This window comes from Lepidochelys kempii, chromosome 10 (assembly GCF_965140265.1).
Source record: "Lepidochelys kempii isolate rLepKem1 chromosome 10, rLepKem1.hap2, whole genome shotgun sequence".
Taxonomy (NCBI): Eukaryota; Metazoa; Chordata; order Testudines; family Cheloniidae; genus Lepidochelys; species Lepidochelys kempii.
Genome location: NC_133265.1, coordinates 81,326,292 through 81,339,464, shown reverse-complemented (window position 1 = coordinate 81,339,464; position 13,173 = coordinate 81,326,292). Strand labels below are relative to the sequence as shown.

The following is a 13,173-nucleotide window of genomic DNA, read 5'->3' as shown; positions in this document are numbered from 1 at the left end:
TTTCCCAAAGTTTCGGGGGGGAATTGGACTCAGAGTTTTGATCCATCCCTAGTTATATGATGTAGCAGGTCAGTCCGATGACCAGCTGACCTAGTGGTCTGGCACTAGCATTCCCATTTCTGCTAGCCTAGGCGTCCCCGAGGGGGCCCCAGTCCAGGTGTGTGCAGTGGGCCTCGATCCCACCTGAGTTCTCCTCTCCCTCCCATTGGGGTTCCACTGCTATAGAGGAGGAGGGGGACAAGGTGGGAGACCCAGGCCCACTCACTCCACCAGGTCCCAAGCCAGGGCCCTAAGGGTTTGACAAAGTGTCCAGACCAGCTATAGATCTACCCCAAGTGACGCTTGCCCCTGGGACACTTCCTACCATGCCCCTGGCGCTCTTCTGTTTGGGGCATGGTCGCTGGCTTAGAAGACTCCACTCGATAATGTCCTGTTCAAAGGACTCTGTTTTAGGGCTTTCAGCTCCCAAATTGTGGGGGCAAAGATCCCTACTGCTAGAGCAGGCTTAACAAAGCTGTAGTCACTCCCATCCCAGCTCCCAGCATCAGCCTTCTTTCCTAGTGTAGCCTGCAGCACCTTCCCCCCACCCCGCCCACTTTCCTGAGCTACCTGTGTCCTCTTCAATTATTCTTCCACCTGGTGCATACCCTGCACCAGCTCAGGGTGGGTCCTCCCTGGCCCAGGATTGCTCTATTCCATGCCCTGGTTCAGTGTGGAGTCTGTAGAGGCCGTATGGTCTCCCTTTGACAGTAAAGGGCTGATCCATTCAAAGGGGCTTGAGGAAGAAACAGTGAAGGGGTGTCTGATAGAACGGGGGCGATCGCCCAGCATATACAGTCTGCACAGGGAGGGAATTCTGCAGGGCAGAAGAATGAAGACGCCATAGGCTTGGAGGGAACCTTTCAGCTGAAATATACACGTATACCTACATTTAAACAATCTCTCCTTCAGAACCTAGTTTGACAGGAAACTAAGAGAACTCAACAATGCCAGAGAAAGGAAAAGAGTCTGATCATTAATCTTATAGCATTCAAATTCTTTTCCTGGAGATCTGTCTAGACAACAAGTTAATGTGTCTCCGTTCAGAAGACTGAAAATTCCTCTCACTCCAAGGGTGTCATCCCTGAGGTATTCAATTCCTTAGAAATACAGGGAAGGGTTGGAATACGTGGTGTTCTCGTTTACATTCCAACCATTTTCTCCTTTCCGGCTCTTTCAGATTGGCTCCTACTATGCAAGTGAAATAAATTCCATCGACATTAATGGAGACGGGAACACAGATATTTTGTTGATTGGTGCCCCCATGTACTTCAGCGAAGGCAGAGAGAGGGGGAAGGTGTACGTCTACGTTTTAAAAGAGGTAATTAAGCTGTGATCGTTCCATCTCTGCTCCTGCCCCAGAAGAGGCTTTGGAATACCCTGCATTTCAATTCCCCTTCCTCAAACTTGGCTACCCTCTGACATGGTCCTCACCCTGCCCTGGGCATTCTGCCGGGGTGTGAGTACAGACCGTGTCTGGCGTCTTCCAGGGGACAATGCAGCAGCTCCTGTGGGAGAACGAAAACATGCCAGCAAGGGGAACACTCCCATCACGACTCCCATCCCCAGGAAGTTGTGTGAGAGCATGCAGAGGAGCACAGACAGAGCCAGTCGATCTGCTTCCGCGGAGAGACCGATGCTCTTGACAGAAGCCCTAGCTCTGCTCAGACAGACGGCTCTGCTCAAAGGGACAGTGCCCAATTTCCCTGGATGGCCAGGTTGATGGACAGAGATGTCTGCTCTGCTTGGACACTCCGGTTCCATCTTCACTGAAGCTGGAGTTGTAATTTCCAGCTCAGGTCAAGAAACATGCAGTAGCTTTCATGTCATTAGCCAGCTGAAACTAGCAGCGTAACTGGGGCAGCACGGCTGGTGGCTCAGGCTAGCCACCCAAGTAACTACCTAGGAGCTCGGACAGGACTGTAGTCAGGTGGCTAGCCCATCCGCCATGGCTACGCTGCTGGATTTAGTGCACTAGTTCAATCAGAGCTAGTGCGGATATGTCTACCTGAGCTTCTGTGTAGATATACCTACATGTACCCTAAGACAGGCAAAGGTGTCCTCTCTGCTCAGCTGGACAGAGGTGCTTTTTCCATTCCGAGAAACAGACAGGGTGCAGCTCTGCTTGGCCAGACAAACTTCCAAGGGCACCTGTTCTGCTCAGATGGATGAATGGAGAGGTAGATTGGGCCCTCAAAGTAGGTAGCACATTGCACATGGTGTCCCATTCGGCAGTCTTGCCAAAAATACCGAGCGGGTATCCCAGGCTGGATGCAGGGCCATGGCACATGCATATCCGGCTTGTCCAGAAGTGCAGCCAAGTTGCCTTCAAAGATCACCTGGCAACTTTTGTCACAATCCAAAGGAGACACAGAACTTGCAAGCCCTTCTCAGCTGTGGCTGCTACTAGACTTTGAGCGAGTTTGCCTCTTTTCCTTGTTTATAAACCATCCTGGTTTTCTGATGCCAGTGAAGGGAATCTAGACTATACTAAAGTGCAGCTGTATTGTCCCAGGGTCCCTTTCAACCATCGTCCTTCCAAACATATTCACAGACCTTGAGGACGGCAATACCAGAAGTTGGATTGCCTTTCCCTTTGGAAAACATGTCTTCTGGCTACTGGCCCCTTTGTCCAGCTCACACTCTGGGGATAGGCGTCTGGGTCCTGATCGAAACCCCATTTTAATCCAGGGAAAGACTCCCATTTCTTCAGTGGGTTTTGTATCAGGCCCCTGGGGCACTAGGGTCTTTTTGCCAGACCATCTCCTGCTCCCAGTGTCTTAAGGATGGCCCCATGGAACATGGATGGCATTTCTTCTGCCTTGTCAGCATTTTCTCATTCCCAGAGTCCTGGTGCCTCTCGAAGGGTGCTGCCCTGCCCTTATGGAAAAGCCCTACAGAATCCAATAAAGAATGAAAAGTTTTCTTTTCTTCTTTTAAATCATCCTATAGATTTTAACAGAAAATGATATGCCTGCAGTGGAAGCCATATGATTGTTCAGATGGTAACAAGGGTTCCAATGAGCTAGAAAAAGGATCGCATTCCTTACAGACTCCATGTTTCTAGACTTAAATCCCATTTTGTTTCTATAGAACCTTTTAAATATTATGGGACTTTCCATCAGAGCCTGTTCAGTCTTGGCCTGTAACGTGCGGGGCACGCTCAAAGATTGCAATGGTATAGGCTAGGAGGAAGGGACTGAGCCGTCTCATCATTAATGAGGAAGTGATTGGTGCTGGGCCAGGGCTTTTGGGCGTTAGGGCTCTGGTATCACCTGATACCAGGTGCCTGAGAGGAAAATACAAATGCCGTGATGCTGGCAGTTGACGGCACTCAACACCTCTATGAGGACGCTTAGCATCTCAGAGGCTGTGTGCTGCTTTTCCACATGTGTATTTGGTTGCAGAACTTTGCCTGTAGCAATGGGTGTTTCACAATCTCAAGCAAACCTTTTATCCAATTATTCAAGCATGTAATTGAATGAGAAAGGGAAAAAAGACATCAATGTGAGCCTTCGCGGTGGCATTTGCTGGTTCCTTGTTGCTTCGTTGTGGGAAAGGTTCTTCTAATAACATTTCAGAATTATGCTGTCTTCCTTGTTTGGGAAATTGTTTGCAGATTGCACTACCTCTGTTATGATTTCCTCTAGGATTCCAAACTCTCTGAGGTAATGACCAAAAATAGTCTCCGTACAAAGGAAGAGCCATGCCTTCTCCTACTCCTCCTCCTCTTTCTTGGACATCCTTGTAGCTTTCACAAGATTTAAAATCTTGGCAGCGCTGAAAAAAGCTGTAAGCTCAGTCTGTTTTTTATTGGCAATGCAATGGTAACATTAGATCTCCCACATTGGCACTGAGTACGTCTTGAGTACAGTAAACAGGGAAGCGCTGTTCAGGATGAGATATGTACCTGTTAGCCGGAAAGCTGATGATTTCTGTTCAGAGACGCACAGTAGCAAATGTTGCATTATTTCCATAAACCCAAACTACGATTAGCAGGAAGTGTCGCATATGCGTGGTGACTTTATGTAACCTCCAGGAGGAATGTTACATTTGAAAACAACACTTGAAAAACTCCTTTTGGTCTCAGTTTGCTTTTGGTTTATGACATAGGGAAGCCAGTAAATAATTGGTTAGGAGGATTTTGTAACAAATGTCCTCGGCTCCCAAAAAAAGCCATGTGCACTTCCTGCTCAGTGACAACTATAAACAGAGGCACTGTCCCTAGATTTTAACTCTTGAAAAGTGGAGATTGGGCGTTACCGACGGGAGGGTTCCTGGCAACTGAAGTCGTTCTCTCTCACTCTCCATCAAATGCCTGAAGTAGCTGGGTTTCAAGACCCCATTCAAGGCTCACCTGTTGGGCCCATATTTCCTTGGCTCTGGGTTGAGACATCTTACCTTAGGTTGGGTTGTTTGATAGAGGTTTGTGCAATATGGCCAGTTGATTTCCTTTTTTAATGCAAACAGCGTCGCTAGTGGCCACAGCAATGGGGGTGCCTAAAACTGAAATAATAGCAGTAATGCCGAGTAAATAAACAGAACTAATCTGACAAGTCAGGCTCTGGGAAATTGCAGGGGAAATTTCAGGCAAAATATTCACACAATTTTCTTGACTTGCTTTTGTGCCCGTGGTATTTTTATTTTTGGGGAACGTTAATGAAATCAGCAATTTGGCAATGCTGCTTGTTTTCACGGTGCAGTTTTGCTTGAAATGGGCTGTCACTCCGAAATTTGATGACCACAGCACCTGTTTTGAATTTGCAATGAAATGCAAAAACATTCAGAGCTGGAGCCAGCCTTTGCTTACACCTTCCACCCCAGGCTCACAGGCTGCAATATCCAGGGATCTGCCCAGCTGTGGAGTCCCCAGCCCCACCCTGACCCCAAAAAACCACAGTGCACAGGGCTGAAATGAGCCCCCAGCATGCAGGGCTCTGTTGTACACAGTGGGTGAGCACATGCCCATGCTTCTGAAATGCTGCGTCCCTCTCACAGCAGAACAGGGGGCAGAGTTTGCCTCAAGATGAGCAGATCTTACAGCCATATAGATACAGAATAATATTTGTATGTGCAGAAAAGATCTCAAAGCACCTGACAGATATTAATGAATTAAGCTTTACAACACCCCTATGAGGAAGGTAGGTGATCTTGCCCCTATTTTATAGATCAGTCAGCTGAGGTAAAAAGAATCTAAATGGCTTACCAAGATGTTGGAGCCAATGTTTGGTTGCGCCAAAACAAGAATCCAGGGGTCCTGATTCTCTGTTCTGACCAGGAGTCCATAATGCTTGGTGTTCTTAGTTACAAGGGGCAGCCATTTCTGTGGCACTCTTTCTTTCTTTCTTTCTTAGCTTAGGTATGTACGTGGCCCCCCTCACTACTATCTGAGCACCTCACGATCTTTGAGATCTTTTCACCTCACACCACTCCTGCTATTATCCCCATTTAACAGATGGGGAACTGAGGCACAGGGTGACAAAGTGACTTGTCCAAGGTCACATAGAAAATCTGTGTTAGAGCAGAAAATTGAACACGCGTCTCCCAAGTCTTGGGCTACTGCTCTAACCACTGAACCATTCTTTCTATCTACCTAGGGCTTTTATACTGTGCCCTGTCCTTCCACATGAAGTCAATAGCAATAACAAATCCCCTAGTCATGGATTTTCTGGCTCATCTCCCTTTGTGGAGTACAATCACTATTTAGGTTTGGGGGGGGGGTTCGTTCTGTGGGTTTTTAGGGAGTTGGTTAATTGGTTGTGTCGTGATTTGGGATTTTTTATTCCTCCATCTTCATTGCTGTTTCTCCTTCCCCTTTGAAGGACCAGTTTGTTTTCAACGGAGCTCTGAAAGATTTGCAGAGCTACCAGAATTCTAGGTTTGGCTCTTGCATTGCCTCCGTCCCTGATCTGAATCAAGACTCCTACAATGATGTCGTCATTGGTGCTCCTTTGGAAGATGACCACCAAGGAGCAATATATATCTTTCACGGCTTCAAAGAAAGTCTCCTGAAGATGTATAAGCAGGTATGGTTTCCCTTGTCCCATGGTTTCCCCGCCAGTGAATTTGAAGAATTGTGATTTTCTCCCACTTTAGGGCCCCTGAGAGTGGTATATTTAGTGGAAATGAGAATCAGGCCCTGAAAAGGGGAAAAATACGCTTTGGAATAGTTTTTGGAAATTTGACAACATTTCTGAGGTAATAGTGCCTCAGATACTCACAAGCCAGGAGTGATCTCAATTCATCTCTTCCTACCCATTTTTTCCATATCCATTTATTTCACCCTTGAGTATCACAAAGACGTTAGCAACAGGAGAGGGCTAACATGTTTAGTGTTCCTGAAAGTGAGAAGTGGCAAGAGATAGTAGTGTCATATCCTCCCTTGGTCAACCTTTCCTGAGCAAGGTCTACTGCTGATGCTATCTCATGGGCAGGGGTGGTGTCCCTAGCCTCTTTTTGCCAGAAGCAGGGAATGGGCGACAGGGGATGGATCACCTGATGATTACCTGTTCTGTTCATTCCCTCTGAAGCATCTGGCCTTGGCCACTGTCAGAAGACAGGATACTGGGCTAGATGAACCTTTGGTCTGAGCCAGTATGGCCGTTCTTACGCTCTTATGTTCTTATTGTGTTACCAGAAATCAGCGAGAGAATTAAAACGGAAGTCTCCCCACTACATTTAACGTATGTCTGCCCTGCAAGCTTCTTTTGGTGGCGGGTAGCGCACGTACGTGCATCGCGCCCCTCGCGCTGGCACAGCCGTGTAGATGGTGAGGCATGGCTTACGCAAGTGGAGCAAAGACACTCATGAAGGGGGTGAGCGTATACCTGGGTACATACCCTGCACTGCTCTCCGCTCACTCCAGCCGCGCCTTCCTGGCTACACTGCTATTTTTACCAGTGCAGTGTCCTGCTGCCTCCCTGTTCCTGGAGTCTTTCCCCACCAAAGGAAAAGACTCCGGCAGTGGGGAAAGGCTCTGGCCTAGGAGTTTCCCCACTACCTCCTCCCTGCCAGAGCTTTTCCTCGCCACAGGGAAAGGCTCTGGCATTGGGGAGCGGCGGACGGCTTTCTGCACTGCTTCCCCACTGCCAGAGTCCATCACTGACGTGTAGCTGCACATCGCAGTCTAGGCGCAGCTTGCTTTTCCCTGCGATGTGTGGCTTCACCTACTGCACGCGAGGCCGACATTGGTGCGTAGTGTAGGCACAGCCCGGGAGTTAGTCGGCAAGGTAAAGTACACCAGAGGTCACTGGCAAGAGTACTTTTCAGAGAGAAGCTGCCATATACAAGAACATGGACTATCACATCACCGAACATCTGCTGTCTCTATTAGCACTTGTAATGCTTTCGCCTAGCTATCCAGTATTTTCTGTGTTTGGAAGTTAGCTTGTTTTTTCCATGAGTCACTAATTAATCAGAGAATCTTCTTTTGCCCAGATCGTTCTTAATGTCGCTTAGCAGGCTCCAATATAAAATCTTTCTCCAATGACAAAATCTGGAGGTGAAATCCTGGTGCCACTGAAGTCAAAAGGAGTTTTGGCATTGACTTCAGTGGGCCAGGATTTCACACTCGCTGTTTAATTGTTCCTTAATGTGACTGTAAAACTGGTTCCAAGATATTTCCTTCACATTTCCATGCTGAAACACATGAAATATGAAAGATGTATCAAAAAGGAATGGGATTTTGTAGAGCTTCATACAGTGGGACTGGTTTTGTAAATGAAACAGAATCATAGAAATGTTGGGGGGAAATATGTGGAAGGGATCTCAAGAGGTCATCTGGTCCATCCCCCTGCACTGAGACAGGATTAAAGTAGACCTAGACCATCTCTGACAGGTGTTTACCTTGTTCATAAAAGCCTCCAACCTGTTCTTCAAATCCTCAGTAGAACCATCCTCAAGAGGTAGGAAAAATGGCACAGCCGCCCACTTAAACTATTTTCAGTGGAAAGTTCTAAGAGTGATGCCGCTCAAAAGCAAAGGTACTGTTTTCCCAACAAATTATCTACATTTCTTTTCCTTCAGTCATTTGAAAGTGACTCACGTAGCTCTGAATGCTCTAAAGCCCATGGTTAGTTCAGTGACCTTGACTGAACGTAACACATAAGCGTGATTACTCCACAGGATCCCACTTCAATTTCTAGATCCCCTGACTTGCTCAGAAAGAAAGAGAGCAGGGAGCCTGTTTTGTAAAGCCATGAGCTCTATGTGTTAGCGACTAAGGCCTGACTGACATAGACACAGGATCATTCTCTTGCACTGGCAAGTGAATTTATGTGCATTCACACCCATGTGTACCCATCTTCATGCACATATACTCACACTCATGCACCCACACACATGCTTGTGCATGTTCCCACATACAAATGCATACATGTGCTCACACGTATGTTTTCACGCACACATGTTCATGCTCACAAATATACTTTCATCTTTACACACTGCCATTCATGCTAGATTCCCAACAAATGAGTCTGAATGGAGGTCTGAAGGTAGTGCACCAAACCCACAAGGGAGTTCATCGCCTGAAGTGAGAGATCCTAACAGCTAAAACCCACGCTGGAATACAGTACTGGAATGCAAGAACTGCTGGGGAACTGAGTCAAGAAGTCAGAGAAATGACTCGTTCAATATTAGTATTGTTGGAGTGAGCGAAAGGAGGAGGACTGGATGCAGAAGACTCCATTCAGATGGTATCACACTACTCAGTTCAGGAAACTTAACACATTCCACCAGAGATATGTGTGAAGAAAACTTGGTGCCTGCTGGTGGGACAAAGTAACCAATGGTGACGTGTTACAAAGGACTGGCCAACAGAGTGCAGAGGCAATGGTTCGAGAAAGAAGGCTGAAGTGGTTTGAAGTGGATATGTTGAGTGGATGTCAAGAAACGGGGCATTAGACAGACGGAGAGGGAAACGCCGGCTTGTCTCATGAGTGACAAGGCACAAGAGTATAAAATAATAGTAATCGTAATAGAATACTCAAAACGAGAGTGGATTTCTTTTTTTTTTTGTGCGTTTCAGAGAATAGCAGCCTCAGACCTTCTTCCAGGCCTGATGTATTTTGGATGCAGTATCCATGGACAACTAGATCTAAATGAAGATGGCCTCATAGACCTGGCAATTGGCTCCTTTGGAAGTGCTGTGCTCTTATGGTAGGTTATGCCTCCGGGTTCTGTTACTGCCTTCTTACCAAAGTTCATTGAAATATGTTGTCATTTAGGGGAACAACTGATTCTCCAGGAATCTGACCAGTTTTATACCCTTAAAAAGCGCTGTAATATTCTACAGTAATGATCCAATATACTTAGGCTTGGAGAATTTGATTTTTTTGTGTGTGATTTTGACAGATATCAATTTTTTTTTTTGTATTTTTATCAATTCAAATGTATTACAGTTATGCAAAATTATGGGTTGTCAGCATTTTTTTATTGGTATCCATTTACATTTTCACAGCAGTGGGAAATTATAGGGGAGGGTCAGACAATAATTACTCAATGACAGTAGTCATTAGGATTCAAAAAGTTAAAGCTTTATAATCCTTAAACCACAAATTGTCAATAGCATATGTCAAAATATACAAAGTAAACACAGTTCAATCAAATTTTAGTGAGTTCTCGAGCAGCATTTTTCTTACTTTGCCTATCTGTAAATTTCAGTTATTCTTGATTGAAAGATTTTTAGGTTTTTTTTATGGTTTGTGTGTGTACAGTGAAATCAACACTTACCAATAAAGATTTAATTCTTCCAAGCCTAAATTTCCTCAGAACCAGCAGGGTTCTGGACCGTTCCTGTAGAATGGTGTTGGAAATGTAGCTGTGTATGAAAAGATGTCAAAACATCACTGAATTTCTTAATGAATTCCCCAGGAGTTTCAACCAAAAACCAAACTTCATGTTGTTTCCCAAAGCTCTCTTGGTTTTATTTAATTAATAAATGAATACATCAAAGCCTTAATTAATGTTCGGAAAGCACCTTGAGGGCAGGTGGACAGACTCTCAGCTGATGTAAATTACCACAGCTCAGTGGAGCTGCATGAATTTTATACCACCTGGGGATCTGTCCTGAAAAGTGCTATCCACTTGCAGAGGACCAAATTCTTCTCTCAGTTGTGAGCATGCAACTCCATAGAAGCCAATGGGATTGCACAGGAGAACTTGGCTGTACATTCATTAGTGTTATTCTTCACCTACCAGTCTGCAGTAATTTCCTCTCCTGAATTAGGGTGACCAGATAGCAACTGTGAAAAAACGGGACAGGGGGTGGTGGGTTACAGGCGCCTATATAAGCAAAAGTCCCCAAAAAAGGGACTGTCCCTTTAAAAACAAGGCATCTGGTCACTGTACCCCGATTCCCAGTTGAAGACTGATCATTGTACAATAGTAGTATGTCATCACTTGAGGCCATGCTTAGTCATGTGACACAGCCCTGCATAGCGCTCGCATTCCTTGCTGTTCTCCTGGTCACGTCTCCTCCTATCGCACGTCTAATTCATCACTTGAGCCTCTTCAAGTTCCTGAATTTCCTGCCGGTGCCTTCATCCTCAGTCACCACCTTGGAGTGTCTGTATTAAAGAGGGGTTGCTGCAGCTAGGTGGGGGTGTCATATGTAGGTAGGGTGACCAGATGGCAAGTGTGAAAAATCGAGACGTGGGTGGGGGGTTATAGGCACCTATTTAAAATGAAGCCCCCAAATATCAGGACTGTCCCTATAAAATCGGGACATCTGGTCACCCTACGATGTAGTCAGGAGGAGGCTGCTGTGGTTTGGGCTATGCAGGGGTGCGGCAGAAGCCCCCGTGCCCCAATCCCGCTCTGCTCCCTGGCAGCAGCGCTGGGCAGACAGGCAAGGGGAGGAAGCCCCAGCCCCCAAACCCAGGCTGTGGCCCGGGACTGGAGGAGCCCTGGCTTCCTGCCACGGCCTCAGGGCTGGGAGAGCTCTCACTCCCCACTACAGCCCCAGGGCCTTGGCGAGATGCAGGGGCGGGGGCAGGCAGAGCTTTTCCGGTCTTGGGGCCGCAGTGGCGGGGGAGAAATGAGCAAATGGGAGGCCACAGTGGGGGACAGAATGGAGCAGGACCATGGGTGGAACAGGGGCAGGGCCGTGGGGGAAAGGGGCAGAACCGTAGTGGAGCTGTGGGAGGGGCCGTAGTCAGAAGGGGCAGAATGGGGGCAGGACTGCAGGTGGAAGGTGTGAGGAGTGGGCCTTCTGACTTGCTCTGCTCCAGGGCCCCACAAAACCTTAATCTGCATCTGGATGGGATGCTTCACATCTTACTCCAGGGTGGGCCCTGCAAAACATATGTGTAGAGACCCATTTAGGTGTCCAAAGAGGAGCCACAGCACTGCGGTATAACTCGTGTACCTTGTTCCCACCCTAGGTCTCGCAGTGTTGTCCAGGTCAATGCCAGCATTAGGTTTGAACCCTCCAAAATCAACATCTTTAACAAAGACTGCAAGCGAAACGGGAAGGACGCCACCTGCATGTCTGCATTTGTCTGCTTCACTCCCGTCTTCCTCTCGACCCATTTTCAGACAGCAAGTGTGGGTAAGCGAAGGCTCCCGCTCTGATTTCCCCACTGCTCTTGAGAAAATCGACCTTGTCGGTTTGTCTTTACCTGGCCTGCATTGGTAAGAGCACTGCCAAGCTGCTCTTGTCTATTCGCGGGAGAGGAAAATGAGCTAAGAGCTTGTTAGGCGCAGGGTAGCGCTAAAAGCTTGTGCTCAGCCGCATCTGCCCTGGCCCTTTCTCGACCCAGACCCCACCCCTTTTCGACCTGCACACTGGCAAGTAACGGAGTAGATGTGCCGCGCCCTTTAGATCTACCGCTACTCAGTGCAGGGGGTTGCACCTAGAACGTAACCCTATTAGCATCTATGTGTAACCTCCGCTCACCCCTCTACTGGGGTGCAAAGTCTGGCAGTTCCTCCTGTGCACTCTGCAGGCACTTGCAAAATCCAAGCTTTGCCATTAGAAACCGGTGGAAATTGGCACATAAGGTGAGCAAGGGGCTCTTGTTACCAACAGTCCACGCAAACCCCTGTAGGTCACTGTGTTCGTAAAAATGATCCCAGTCCTCAGGGAGATTAGCATGGTCAGCTCTCACCATCAAGCAGAAAATGCAAGATGGAACAACAATTAATCGCTGTGCAAGTTTTATTAAAGAAAATAAGCGTAGATTGGAAAATGTGTGGAGGTTCTGGGGACTGTGATGTAGAGGGAATAGTGGGACCCCAGCCTCCCTGAAAGGAGGGTGCACAGCACAGTCTACCCAGCGCTTGTTCTGAGTGTCGTCGAATTCCTTCAGGATTGACCTCTGCTCTGATCTTCTTAAAGATCAAGAAGCAAGGCCGACTAGGCTGCAGAGTTAAGTCTCTCACCTGGCTACTGCCGTGCTCTGGGACATCCTGCTTTACAAAGGGAGTCCTCCCAAAGATGTGCTGTGGGAATTGTCAAGGTTCTTGTGGGTGAGAGTTTGCTGCCTTGGTCTTGCATCCGCACAGTACATCTGTGGGCCAGATGCCTACATACTTGGCTAACATCACAAAGAGCCTTTATGAGCTGGTCGATCCTGCTTGGCTTTAAAACACCGCTCCCTGCTATGACCTGGAGTCTTCACACAGGATGCCTAGGACTCAGCTAGAACAAAGAGGAAGCAAAAGCAGCATGGCCTATAATAACCCCCCAACAATGTATAGTAAAATGCTGCAACCAGGGCTTAGGTTATGCATGAAATCATGTCCCCAGTGAAGGCAATGGCAAAATTCCCATTGATTTCCCTGGGGCCAGGATTTTCCTCTATAATGATCAAGGCTGATATTCTGTGTGTAACTCACCCTGTAATTTTAGAGCTTGCAGAAGAGGGTGTCCCAGAAATGTGTTAGAAGGGAGAGGAGATGCAAAGGGCTATCTCTCAGAAGTACAGTGCTGCTGAGGGACAAAGGAAACAAGAGAAGAAAGAAGCTGAATTCTGAATGTGTTAGACTTTGGATCGTCAGTCTCCTTTTAGCATTGCACTAGCAGGGTATTTGGTCCTGGCACAGCACTAACACAGGCCATTTGGGGGTTTGTCGTGGTGTGGGGGAAGGGGGAGGATGTACAACAATATTTAAGAAGAAAAATGCTCTCTCATT

General features: G+C 47.2%; 1 protein-coding gene across 1 annotated transcript in view; it reads left to right on the top strand.

Annotated features, from left to right (window-relative positions):
- Positions 1 to 13,173, top strand: part of ITGA11 (integrin subunit alpha 11) — a 148,821-nt gene that overhangs the window by 89,096 nt on the left and 46,552 nt on the right. The window contains exons 13-16 of the mRNA XM_073361500.1: positions 1,220 to 1,360; positions 5,862 to 6,065; positions 9,065 to 9,195; positions 11,421 to 11,587. Coding sequence (XP_073217601.1) covers positions 1,220 to 1,360; positions 5,862 to 6,065; positions 9,065 to 9,195; positions 11,421 to 11,587 — 643 coding nt within the window. The remainder of the gene's footprint in view (positions 1 to 1,219; positions 1,361 to 5,861; positions 6,066 to 9,064; positions 9,196 to 11,420; positions 11,588 to 13,173) is intronic.